This window comes from Cherax quadricarinatus, chromosome 59 (genome assembly GCF_038502225.1).
Source record: "Cherax quadricarinatus isolate ZL_2023a chromosome 59, ASM3850222v1, whole genome shotgun sequence".
Lineage (NCBI taxonomy): Eukaryota > Metazoa > Arthropoda > Malacostraca > Decapoda > Parastacidae > Cherax > Cherax quadricarinatus.
The window spans coordinates 26,607,881-26,621,586 of NC_091350.1; the positions used below are offsets into that span (position 1 = coordinate 26,607,881).

General features: G+C 46.9%; 1 protein-coding gene across 1 annotated transcript in view; it reads right to left on the reverse strand.

Moving 5' to 3' along the window:
• The window catches only part of LOC128698323 (relaxin receptor 2), a 152,823-nt gene extending 139,626 nt beyond the window's left edge, over positions 1 to 13,197 (reverse strand). Inside the window, exon 1 of the mRNA XM_070097819.1 lies at positions 13,135 to 13,197. Coding sequence (XP_069953920.1) covers positions 13,135 to 13,139 — 5 coding nt within the window. The 5' untranslated portion in view covers positions 13,140 to 13,197. The remainder of the gene's footprint in view (positions 1 to 13,134) is intronic.
• Positions 13,198 to 13,706: the final 509 nt, after the last annotated feature.

Genomic DNA, 13,706 nt, shown 5'->3' on the forward strand with positions numbered 1-13,706 from the left:
GGAGAGGAGAGGTATTGAGCCAGTGGTCGGAGAGGAGAGGTATGGAGCCAGTTGTCAGAGAGGACAGGTATGGAGCCAGTGGTCGGAGGGGAGAGGTATGGAGCCAGTGGTCAGAGAGGTAAGGTATGGAGCCAGTGGTCGGAGAGGAGAGGTATGGAGCCAGTGGTCGGAGAGGAGAGGTATGGAGCCAGTGGTCGGAGAGGAGAGGTATGGAGCCAGTGGTCGGTGAGGAGAGGTATGGAGCCAGTGGTCGGAGAGGAGAGGTATGGAGCCAGTAGTCGGAGAGGAGAGGTATGGAGCCAGTGGTTGGAGAGGAGTGGTATGGAGCCAGTGGGCGGAGAGGAGAGGTATGGAGCCAGTAGTCGGAGAGGAGAGGTATGGAGCCAGTGGTTGGAGAGGAGTGGTATGGAGCCAGTGGGCGGAGAGGAGAGGTATGGAGCCAGTGGTTGGAGAGGAGTGGTATGGAGCCAGTGGTCGGAGAGAAGAGGTATGGAGCCAGTGGTCGGAGAGGAGAGGTATGGAGCCAGTGGTCGGAGAGGAGAGGTATGGAGCCAGTAGTCGGAGAGGAGAGGTATGGAGCCAGTGGTCGGTGAGGAGAGGTATGGAGCCAGTGGTCGGAGAGGAGAGGTATGGAGCCAGTAGTCGGAGAGGAGAGGTATGGAGCCAGTGGTCGGAGAGGAGTGGTATGGAGCCAGCGGTCGTAGAGGAGAGGCATGGAGCCAGTGGTCGGAGAGGAGAGGTATGGAGCCAGTGATCGGAGAGGAGAGGTATGGAGCCAGTGCTCGGAGAGGAGTGGTATGGAGCCAGTGGTCGTAGAGGAGAGGTATAGAGCCAGTTGTCGGAGAGGAGAGGTATGGAGCCAGTGGTCGGAGAGGAGAGGTATGGAGCCAGTGGTCGGAGAGGAGAGGTATGGAGCCAGTGGTCGGAGAGGAGAGGTATTATCTGGAGTTTACCTGGAGAGAGTTCCGGGGGTCAACGCCCCCGCGGCCCGGTCTGTGACCAGGCCTCCTGGTGGATCAGAGCCTGATCAACCAGGGTGTTGCTGCTGGCTGCACGCAAACCAACGTACGAGCCACAGCCCGGCTGGTCAGGAACCGACTTTAGGTGCTTGTACAGTGCCAGCTTGAAGACTGCCAGGGGTCTGTTGGTAATCCCCCTTATGTATGCTGGGAGGCAGCTGAACAGTCTCGGGCCCCTGACACTTAATGTATGGTCTCTTTACGTGCTAGTGACACCCCTGCTTTTCATTGGGGGGATGTTGCATCGTCTGCCAAGTCTTTTGCTTTCGTAGTGAGTGATTTTCGTGTGCAAGTTCGGTACTAGTCCCTCTAGGATTTTCCAGGTGTATGTAATCATGTATCTCTCCCGCCTGCGTTCCAGGGAATACAGGTTCAGGAACCTCAAGCGCTCCCAGTAATTGAGGTGTTTTATCTCCGTTATGCGCGCCGTGAAGGTTCTCTGTACATTTTCTAGGTCAGCAATTTCACCTGGCTTGAAAGGTGCTGTTAGTGTGCAGCAATATTCCAGCCTAGATAGAACAAGTGACCTGAAGAGTGTCATCATGGGCTTGGCCTCCCTAGTTTTGAAGGTTCTCATTATCCATCCTGTCATTTTTCTAGCAGATGCGATTGATACAATGTTATGGTCCTTGAAAGTGAGATCCTCCGACATGATCACTCCCAGGTCTTTGACGTTGGTGTTTCGCTCTATTTTGTGGCCAGAATTTGTTTTGTACTCTGATGAAGATTTAATTTCCTCGTGTTTACCATATCTGAGTAATTGAAATTTCTCATCGTTGAACTTCATATTGTTTTCTGCAGCCCACTGAAAGATTCGGTTGATGTCCGCCTGGAACATTGCAGTGTCTGCAATGGAAGAAACTGTCATGCAGATTCGGGTGTCATCTGCAAAGGAAGACACGGTGCTGTGGCTGACATCCTTGTCTATGTCGGATATGAGGATGAGGAACAAGATGGGAGTGAGTACTGTGCCTTGTGGAACAGAGCTTTTCACCGTAGCTGCCTCGGACTTTACTCTGTTGACGACTACTCTCTGTGTTCTGTTAGTGAGGAAATTATAGATCCATCGACCGACTTTTCCTGTTATTCCTTTAGCACGCATTTTGTGCACTATTACGCCATGGTCACACTTGTCGAAGGCTTTTGCAAAGTCTGTATATATTACATCTGCATTCTTTTTATCTTCTAGTGCATTTAGGACCTTGTCGTAGTGATCCAATAGTTGAGACAGACCGGAGCGACCTGTTCTAAACCCATGTTGCCCTGGGTTGTGTAACTGATGGGTTTCTAGATGGGTGGTGATCTTGCTTCTTAGGACCCTTTCAAAGATTTTTATGATACGGGATGTTAGTGCTATCGGTCTGTAGTTCTTTGCTGTTGCTTTACTGCCCCCTTTGTGGAGTGGGGCTATGTCTGTTGTTTTTAGTAACTGTGGGACGACCCCCGTGTCCATGCTCCCTCTCCATAGGATGGAAAAGGCTCGTGATAGGGGCTTCTTGCAGTTCTTGATGAACACGGAGTTCCATGAGTCTGGCCCTGGGGCAGAGTGCATGGGCATGTCATTTATCGCCTGTTCGAAGTCATTTGGCGTCAGGATAACATCGGATAGGCTTGTGTTAACCAAATTTTGTGGCTCTCTCATAAAAAATTCATTTTGATCTTCGACTCTCAGTCTGGTTAGCGGCTTGCTAAAAACTGAGTCATATTGGGACTTGAGTAGCTCACTCATTTCCTTGCTGTCATCTGTGTAGGACCCATCTTGTTTAAGTAGGGGCCCAATACTGGATGTTGTTCTCGACTTTGATTTGGCATAGAAGAAATACTTTGGGTTTCTTTCGATTTCATTTATGGCTTTTAGTTCTTCCCGCGATTCCTGACTCCTATAAGATTCCTTTAGCTTGAGTTCGATGCTTGCTATTTCTCTGACCAGTGTCTCCCTACGCATTTCAGATATATTGACCTCTTTTAGCCGCTCTGTTATTCTTTTCCGTCGCCTGTAAAGGAAGCGCCTGTCTCTTTCTATTTTACATCTACTCCTCCTTTTTCTTAGAGGAATAAGCCTTGTGCATACATCGAGTGCTACCAAGTTAATCTGTTTTAGGCATACGTTGGGGTCTGTGTTGCTTAGTATATCTTCCCAGCTTATATCGGTTAGGACTTGGTTTACTTGGTCCCACTTTATGTTTTTGTTATTGAAGTTGAATTTGGTGAATGCTCCCTCGTGACTAGTCTCATTAGGTCGGTTTGGGGCTCCACGCATACATGTCTGAACCTCAATTATGTTGTGATCTGAGTATATTGTTTTTGATATGGTGACATTTCTTATCAGATCATCATTGTTAGTGAAGATGAGGTCTAGTGTATTCTCCAGTCTAGTAGGCTCTATTATTTGCTGGTTTAAATTGAATTTTGTGCAGAGATTTAAAAGCTCGTGTGAGTGTGAGTTTTCATCAGAGCTGCCTCCTGCTGTTATTACTGCAACAATATTATTTGCTATATTCCTCCATTTTAGGTGCCTTAAATTGAATTCCCCCAGAAGCAAGATGTTGGGTGCAGGAGCTGGAAGATTTTCCAGACAGTGGTCAATTTTTAACAGCTGTTCCTGGAATTGCTGGGATGTTGCATCCGGAGGCTTGTAGACTACAACAATGACTAGGTTTTGGTTCTCGACCTTTACTGCTAAAACTTCCACTACATCATTTGAGGCATTTAGCAGTTCTGTGCAAACAAGTGACTCTGCAATGTACAGGCCAACCCCTCCCCCCTTTTGCCTGTTCACTCTGTCACATCTGTATAGGTTGTAACCTGGGATCCATATTTCGTTGTCCAAGTGATCCTTTATGTGAGTCTCAGTGAAAGCCGCGAACATTGCCTTTGCCTCTGCAAGCAGTCCACGGATGAAAGGTATTTTGTTGTTTGTTGCTGGCTTTAGACCCTGTATATTTGCAAAGAAGAATGTCATCGAACTGGTGGTATTGTTGGTACTGGGGGGGGATTTTTTTCCGGCATTAGTATCTGTATCTGTTGGTTTGGAGTGGAGGCCATCGACTGTGGTTCCACTCCAGGAATGACTGGATTTGGTGTACGATTTCTGCCATTTCCTGCCAGTTTTTTTTCCTTCCTGGCACTAAAAAACCTCTCCCTCTTGAGTGGCTGTGGCTACCCAGGTTTTCCCATGGCCTGGATGTTTTGTATCTTTTTGTACCCTTTAGATGGTGTGCCTGGCAATTTAAGTTATAGCACAGTCTTTCCTGTACTGAAGAGGTACACATTTCAGGGTGAAAAAGCTTACAGGAAGGGAGTTTGCATTTTCCTGTTGTCATATGGGCATGGCATTTTCTAGGGTGGTCATAGTTGCACGTCCCGTCTGTTTTTCCAGATTTCCCATGTCTGCAGATACCAAGTGCATAGTATGTGCACAGGCTTGGTTTCCGTTTACCTTGGGTTTCTGTGACTGTATTCCCTGTTGGTGCATGTTTCCCTGTCTTATTCCTATCCTCCCTAGCACCAACAATGGAGCTCCCACCAGTTGTTTTTGGTAACATATCCTCACTATAGCTAGTGGAGTCCTCTTGTTTGCTATTTCCTGTGGTATTTCTAGTTTGCAATATTGGTTTTATCTTATCTTTGACTACACTTGTTTCCCCACTACGGCTCCTGTCCCCTATGAGGTCATTTATATGTATTCCTTCCTGCGTATAATTCCCGACTACCTGGACAAAATCTCCAGCTTCACCATTACTGTCTCCCAGGACAGCTCCTCCAGCTTCACCATTACTGTCTCCCAGGACAGCACCTCCAGCTTCTCCATTACTGTCTCCCAGGACAGCACCTCCAGCTTCACCATTACTGTTTCCCAGGACAGCATCTCCAGCTTCACCATTACTGTCTCCCAGGACAGCACCTCCAGCTTCACCATTACTGTCTCCCAGGACAGCACCTCCAGCTTCACCATTACTGTCTCCCAGGACAGCACCTCCAGCTTCACCATTACTGTCTCCCAGGACAGCACCTCCAGCTTCACCATTACTGTCTCCCAGGACAGCACCTTCATCTTCACCATTACTGTCTCCCAGGACAGCACCTCCAGCTTCACCATTACTGTCTCCCAGAACAGCACTATCAGCCCCACATTTACTGACTACCAGGACATCACCTCCAGCCTTACAGTTTCTGACTACATGGCCAGTATCAAGGGCAGTACCATTCAGCCCAGACTTTTTATGTTCCCATCTGTTGTAGAAAGCTTCCAGGTTTTCTATGAAAGCAGCTTTGATGTTATCCTCTTTTAATACCCTTGTGATTTTAGTCCATAGATTTCTCTCATTTGGGCATACCCAAAAACACTTCCCTGTTTTAATACTGCTTGTAGCTAGTTCTTGGATATCTGCACAAGGGGCGTGACACCAATTTCCACAAAAATGACAATTTATCCATGTGGAAGCCCGTTTGTTTGATTGTTTGCAGACTATACAGAGCTTCATAATGATTTGAGTGGTTGATTTACTGTAATTCTACTAGCAACCTCTTGAATACTCTATTAATAACCTCCTTAAAGTGAAGCTCTAGCTATTTGTATTTCTATTTCTAACTAATTGGACAGCTTACGGTGTACGTTCCTGATTTATATTTATTGTTTGTGTTTGATAAGGGCGCCTACAACCCCATCCGTTTACAGTCTGCTTTATTGTCCAACGAATCCGTTTGAAACCAGTCAAGGGTTCGGACCATCAAGGGTTTGGACCAGTCGAGGGTTCGGATCAGTCGATCTGATCTGATCAGTGGGTCACTTATTTAAAACATACTAGTCAGTGATTTGGGCTAACACATGAAGGATCTACTTGAAATTATCTACCCGAGTAATATGTGATTTGATTGATACAGAAGTATAACTTGCGTGTTGAAGAGCCGGTGATTTCTGGCAGCTCCTACAGTGACGAACGGTCGAGCCTCAACCCTTGTTTATCTATCGCTGTATGGAGCCAGTGGTCGGAGAGGAGAGGTATGGAACCAGTGGTCGGAGAGGAGAGGTATGGAGCCAGTGGTCGGAGAGGAGTGGTATGGAGCCAGTGGTCGGAGAGGAGAGGTATGGAGCCAGTGGTCGGAGAGGAGAGGTATGGAGCTAGTGGTCGGAGAGGAGAGGTATGGAGCCAGTGGTCGGAGAGGAGAGGTATGGAGCCAGTGGTCGGAGAGGAGAGGTATGGAGCCAGTGGTCGGAGAGGAGAGGTATGGAGCCAGTGGTCGGAGAGGAGAGGTATGGAGCCAGTGGTCGGAGAGGAGAGGTATGGAGCCAGTGGTCGGAGAGGAGAGGTATGGAGCCAGTGGTCGGAGAGGAGAGGTATGGAGCCAGTGGTCGGAGAGGAGAGGTATGGAGCCAGTGGTCGGAGAGGAGTGGTAAGGAGCCAGTGGTCGGAGAGGAGAGGTATGGAGCCAGTGGTCGGAGAGGAGAGGTATGGAGCCAGTGGTCGGAGAGAAGAGGTATGGAGCCAGTGGTCGGAGAGGAGTGGTATGGAGCCAGTGGTCGGAGACGAGAGATATGGAGCCAGTGGTCGGAGAAGAGAGGTATGGAGCCAGTGGTCGGAGAGGTGAGGTATGGAGCCAGTGGTCGGAGAGGAGAGGTATGGAGCCAGTGGTCGGAGAGGAGAGGTATGGAGCTAGTGGTCGGAGAGGAGAGGTATGGACCCAATGGTCGGAGAGGAGAGGTATGGAGCCAGTGGTCGGAGAGGAGAGGTATGGAGCCAGTGGTCGGAGAGGAGAGGCATGGAGCCAGTGGTCGGAGTGGTGAGGTAAGTTTCATGTAACTATTAAGCCTGGTCACAGACCGGGCCGCGGGGGCGTTGACCCCAGAACTCTCACCAGGTATACTTCAAGTATACATAAGGATGGAAGAACACTAAATAGTTACCGAATATGAAAAGAAATATGTAAGAGTGTATTAATCTCTCATGGAAGGTTCCCCTCATGTGAGGCTCCCTTCATGTGAAGTTCCCCTCATGTGAGGCTCCCTTCATGTGAAGTTCCCCTCATGTGAGGCTCCCTTCATGTGAAGTTCCCCTCATGTGAGGTTCCCTTCATGTGAAGTTCCCCTCATGTGAGGCTCCCTTCATGTGAAGTTCCCCTCATGTGAGGCTCCCTTCATGTGAAGTTCCCCTCATGTGAGGTTCCCTTCATGTGAAGTTCCCCTCATGTGAGGCTCCCTTCATGTGAAGTTCTCCTCATGTGAGGTTCCCTTCATGTGAAGTTGCCCTCATGTGAGGCTCCCTTCATGTGAAGTTCCCCTCATGTGAGGTTCCCTTCATGTGAAGTTCCCCTCATGTGAGGTTCCCTTCATGTGAAGTTCCCCTCATGTGAGGCTCCCTTCATGTGAAGTTCCCCTCATGTGAGGCTCCCTTCATGTGAAGTTCCCCTCATGTGAGGCTCCCTTCATGTGAAGTTCCCCTCATGTGAGGCTCCCTTCATGTGAAGTTTCCCTCATGTGAGGCTCCCTTCATGTGAAGTTCCCCTCATGTGAGGCTCCCTTCATGTGAAGTTCCCCTCATGTGAGGCTCCCTTCATGTGAAGTTCCCCTCATGTGAGGCTCCCTTCATGTGAAGTTCCCCTCATGTGAGGCTCCCTTCATGTGAAGTTCCCCTCATGTGAGGCTCCCTTCATGTGAAGTTCCCCTCATGTGAGGCTCCCTTCATGTGAAGTTCCCCTCATGTGAGGCTCCCTTCATGTGAAGTTCCCCTCATGTGAGGTTTCCTTCATGTGAAGTTCCCCTCATGTGAGGTTCCCTTCATGTGAAGTTCCCCTCATGTGAGGCTCCCTTCATGTGAAGTTCCCCTCATGTGAGGCTCCCTTCATGTGAAGTTCCCCTCATGTGAGGTTCCCTTCATGTGAAGTTCCCCTCATGTGAGGCTCCCTTCATGTGAAGTTCCCCTCATGTGAGGCTCCCTTCATGTGAAGTTCCCCTCATGTGAGGTTCCCTTCATGTGAAGTTCCCCTCATGTGAGGTTCCCTTCATGTGAAGTTCCCCTCATGTGAGGTTCCCTTCATGTGAAGTTCCCCTCATGTGAGGTTCCCTTCATGTGAAGTTCCCCTCATGTGAGTTTCCCTTCATGTGAAGTTCCCCTCATGTGAGGCTCCCTTCATGTGAAGTTCCCCTCATGTGAGGTTCCCTTCATGTGAAGTTCCCCTCATGTGAGGCTCCCTTCATGTGAAGTTCCCCTCATGTGAGGTTCCCTTCATGTGAAGTTCCCCTCATGTGAGGCTCCCTTCATGTGAAGTTCCCCTTATGTGAGGCTCCCTTCATGTGAAGTTCCCCTCATGTGAGGCTCCCTTCATGTGAAGTTCCCCTCATGTGAGGCTCCCTTCATGTGAAGTTCCCCTCATGTGAGGTTCCCTTCATGTGAAGTTCCCCTCATGTGAGGTTCCCTTCATGTGAAGTTCCCCTCATGTGAAGCTCCCTTCATGTGAAGTTCCCCTCATGTGAGGCTCCCTTCATGTGAAGTTCCCCTCATGTGAGGCTCCCTTCATGTGAAGTTCCCCTCATGTGAGGCTCCCTTCATGTAAAGTTCCCCTCATGTGAGGCTCCCTTCATGTGAAGTTCCCCTCATGTGAGGCTCCCTTCGTGTGAAGTTCCCCTCATGTGAGGCTCCCTTCATGTGAAGTTCCCCTCATGGGAGGCTCCCTTCATGTGAAGTTCCCCTCGTGTGAGGCTCCCTTCATGTGAAGTTCCCCTCATGTGAGGCTCCCTTCATGTGAAGTTCCCCTCATGTGAGGTTCCCTTCATGTGAAGTTCCCCTCATGTGAGGCTCCCTTCATGTGAAGTTCCCCTCATGGGAGGCTCCCTTCATGTGAAGTTCCCCTCGTGTGAGGCTCCCTTCATGTGAAGTTCCCCTCATGTGAGGCTCCCTTCATGTGAAGTTCCCCTCATGTGAGGCTCCCTTCATATGAAGTTCCCCTCATGTGAGGCTCCCTTCATGTGAAGTTCCCCTCATGTGAGGTTCCCTTCATGTGAAGTTCCCCTCATGTGAGGTTCCCTTCATGTGAAGTTCCCCTCATGTGAGGTTCCCTTCATGTGAAGTTCCCCTCATGTGAGGTTCCCTTCATGTGAAGTTCCCCTCATATGAGGTTCCCTTCATGTGAAGTTCCCCTCATATGAGGCTCCCTTCATTTGAAGTTCCCCTCATGTGAGGCTCCCTTCATGTGAAGTTCCGCTCATGTGAGATTCCCTTCATGTGAAGTTCCCCTCATGTGAGGTTCCCTTCATGTGAAGTTCCGCTCATGTGAGGCTCCCTTCATGTGAAGTTCCCCTCATGTGAGGCTCCCTTCATGTGAAGTTCCCCTCATGTGAGGTTCCCTTCATGTGAAGTTCCCCTCATGTGAGGTTCCCTTCATGTGAAGTTCCCCTCATGTGAGGTTCCCTTCATGTGAAGTTCCCCTCATGTGAGGTTCCCTTCATGTGAAGTTCCCCTCATGTGAGGTTCCCTTCATGTGAAGTTCCCCTCATGTGAGGTTCCCTTCATGTGAAGTTCCCCTCATGTGAGGTTCCCTTCATGTGAAGTTCCCCTCATGTGAGGTTCCCTTCATGTGAAGTTCCCCTCATGTGAGGATCCGCTCATACGAGGGGAACCTATTTTTAAAACTACACAGTTATCCATAGTCTCATTTGTGAAAGCTTTTACAAAGTAAGTATACACTTTCACATTTATTTTATCTTCCACTGTTCCTAAGACAATTGTGTAAGTTAAGAGCGACCTCCTCTGACCCAATTGCTAATCTGATTTGCTGGGATTCCGAGTGATTGGCAATCTTGCTTTTTATAAATATATCAGTTTTACATCCTAGGAACAGTATTAATGTTGGTAGAATCACCTGACATAAGAGCAGTTAAGATAGGATTTTGTTCGGATTTTTAACCCCGGAGGGTTAGCCATCCAGGATAACCCAAGAAAGTCAGTGCGTCATCGAGGACTGTCTTATTTCCACTGTGGTCCTCAATCTTGTCTCCCAGGATGCGACCCACACCAGTCGACTAACACCCAGCTACTTACTTCCTGCTACGTGAACAGGGACAGCAAGTGTAAGGAAACATGACCAACGTTTCCACCCGTACCGTGGATCAAACTCCGGGTACTGAGTGTGAATCTTGACTCAGAACATAGATTTGCATACTGAACCATGGCTGTGAATCTCATACATTTTGACAAAAATAACTGACTACGTATGCCACTTAATTAAGTTACAGTTACTGGATGAACTACAGGGAACTGAGGCAGCGCATCGATACCTTGAAACCAATTGGCACGAGTCTCTCACTTAACATCTCCCTCTCCTCTACACTCCCCTCTTCTCCATCTTCATTAACAATTAATAAATCCAACTTTTCGCATACCACCCTAATTTTAATCACATAATTCTTGAATTTATTCATTTGCATTCCATCTTTTCCCCTCCAAAACTGATCCTTTAACATTACCACTGCTCCTTCCTTCTATCTCTCTCACACACCTCACCTAATTCCATTTATTTCTCCCCACTGATTATCTCCTATCTCCTTTCAGCTTAGACATAGGACATTCAGTTTTTTTTCATTTATAACATTCACACTCGTGTCTTTCTCCCTGCATTTTAATCAAGTCTTACAACTTCTCCATTGAGATTTTTATTTTCAAAACATCAGCCGCTTCTCACTGAGGCTGGGTGATCCAAAAATTAGAAGAAACACTTTCATCATCACTCAATCAGTCTTACCAGAGGTGTATCGAATCTACAGTTTAATAACTGCAACATATGTCCAGCCTTCCTTCAGAGTACAGACACTGTAGTTTCCAAGTCCAGGACTAAAGTCCGGTTAACCGGTTTAATTTAATTCCTTCATAAATGTTACCTTTCTCGCACTCCAACAGCACGTCAAGTCATAAAAACCACTTGCCTTTACTCTCTCCTATCTAACATATTCATGCACGCTTGCTGAAGTCTAAGCCCCTCGCACACAAAACCTCCCTGACTCCTCTCCCTCCACCCTTTTTTAAGACGATCCCAGCCCTGACTTCCGTCCACTACAAATTTCTATGCCCTCCAAGCCATTCTGCTTTGTTTCAGCCTCTCTAAATGTCCGACTCTCCACAGCTCTCAGAATGGAGATGAAAGGAAATAATATAGGAACAAGAACTATTAAGAAAATGGAAGTCAACTCAGATGGGTGTTTATCTACATATATGTATATGCCTGTCTATATTTAACTAAGTGTAAGTAGAAGCAACAGGATGTACTTGTGTGCTCGTGAGATAGAGAGAAAAAACACCAGAAATCCCACCATTGTGAGACATAATTAGTATTTTCCGATTCACATTCATTTAGGAGGACGGTAGTTCCTGGTTGCTGTCTACCAACCAACTACCACAGGACGGTAGTTCCTATGTGAGTGGTTGCTGTCTACCAACCAACTACCACAGGACGGTAGTTCTTATGTGAGTGGTTGCTGTCTACCAACCTACTACCACAGGACGGTAGTACCTACGTGAGTGGTGGCTGTCTACCAACCTACTACCACAGGACTGCAGTTCCTACGTGAGTGGTTGCTGTCTACCAACCTACTACCACATGACGGTAGTACCTACGTGAGTGGTTGCTGTCTACCAACCAACTACCACAGGACGGTAGTTCTTATGTGAGTGGTTGCTGTCTACCAACCTACTACCACAGGACGGTAGTACCTACGTGAGTGGTTGCTGTCTACCAACCTACTACCACAGGACGGTAGTACCTACGTGAGTGGTTGCTGTCTACCAACCTACTACCACAGGACGGTAGTACCTACGTGAGTGGTTGCTGTCTACCAACCTACTACCACAGGACGGTAGTACCTACGTGAGTGGTTGCTGTCTACCAACCTTGTAACTACATCTGCTCTCATCATTATATATTCTCATCTACGTAGGATTCAATCAACATCTTTTCTCATTAACATCAGCTCTTCTCAGCATCTGCTATTATCAGCATTTGCTATTATCAGCATCTGCTATTATCGGCATTTGCTATTAACAAAGTGTGCTTTCATCATTCTCTTTTCTTATTACCATCTATTATTAACACCTCAGTTTATCAACATTTGTTATCGCTAACATCTGCCCTTATCAACATCTGCTGCCATCAAAGGTACCTCGCTCCAGACACCTCTGTTGTTCTTAATGAGGCGCTTTCTTGTCATTACAGCGTGACTCAGGGTTAGCACCCGAACCTGGTCACCAGTCTGGCCCAGACATTCATTGACTAACATTTGTTGTCAAGAAATTCCTTACGCAGACATTAGTAAGTCTGGCAGCCATTGATATGTATCAATATCCAAGACATTTCTTGACTAGGCATGCATTGCCTAGTCATGCATTGCCTAGTCATGCATTGCCTAGTCATGCATAGCCTAGTCATGCATTGCCTAGTCATGCATTGCCTAGTCATGCAATGCCTACTCATGCATTGCCTAGTCATTCCCTGCCCAGATATTCACTGTCTAGACGTTCATTGACCAGAAATTCATGACCCAAAAATTGATTTATCAGGAATAAATTGCCCGTTCATTGACTGGACAGACATTCCTTGTGTAAACATTTAGAGCTCAGATATTTTTGCTCCAGACAATCTTTGCTCTGACATTCCCTGACCAAACATTCCCTGACCAAACATTCCCTGACCAAACATTCCCTGACCAAACATTCAGTGTCTAAACATTCCCTTGTCCTAACATTCCCTGTCTAATCATTTCTTGACCAAACATTCCCTGTTCAAACATTCCCTGTCCTATCATTCCCTGTCCAAACATTCCCTGTCCTAACATTCCCTGTCTAAACATTTCCTGTCTAAACATTTCCTGTCCAAACATTTCCTGTCCAAACATTCACTGCCCAGATTCACTTTAACTACAGCAACATTCCTGCTCAGACGTTCACTGCTCACACATTCCTGTTGCATCATCCTAGCCACCAGCAACTTTGTGTACAGAATTGCAAATATAATTACAAAAGATGTCTTATATATATTTAAGCAAAAAATAACAATCTTAATGCATCTATGCACAATAGAAATGACACAAAAATGTATTAATAAATACTTTACAGACTGTAGGTATACTTACAACATGTGAAGTGATTTTAGTCCACGGAAGAGATCCCTCACCGAGGTCAGTAGATTGCCAGACATACTACTGTTGAAATATATTGTGTTAGTAATATATTTCTACGGCCTCTTCTTCAGTGGTGCCTTAATGCTGCTTGATCCAGTGAATTAGATCTACCCTCCCCTTCCTTAGATCAAACTTTATTACCTCTCATTGCTTGGGAGATGTATTATTCCTACAAGTTTAACTGTTTCATATTGAATATAATCATTTAAATAATAATACTAATATTGATGATGATGATGATAATAATGATGATAGTAATTTTGTGGCGATATATCTTGTTAGTTCTCCATGGGGAAGTGGAACAGAATTCTTCCTCCGTAAGCCATGCGTGTCGTAAGAGTCGACTAAAATACCAGGAGCAAAGGGATAGTAACCCCTTCTCCTGTATATATTACAAAATGTAAAAGGAGAAACTTTCGGTTTCCCTTTTAGGCCGCCTCGCCTCGGTGGGATGCGGCCGCTGTGCTGAAAGAATATCGTGTTAGTAAAAGTATGTGGAGATACGATGTGTGAGCATAGCTTCG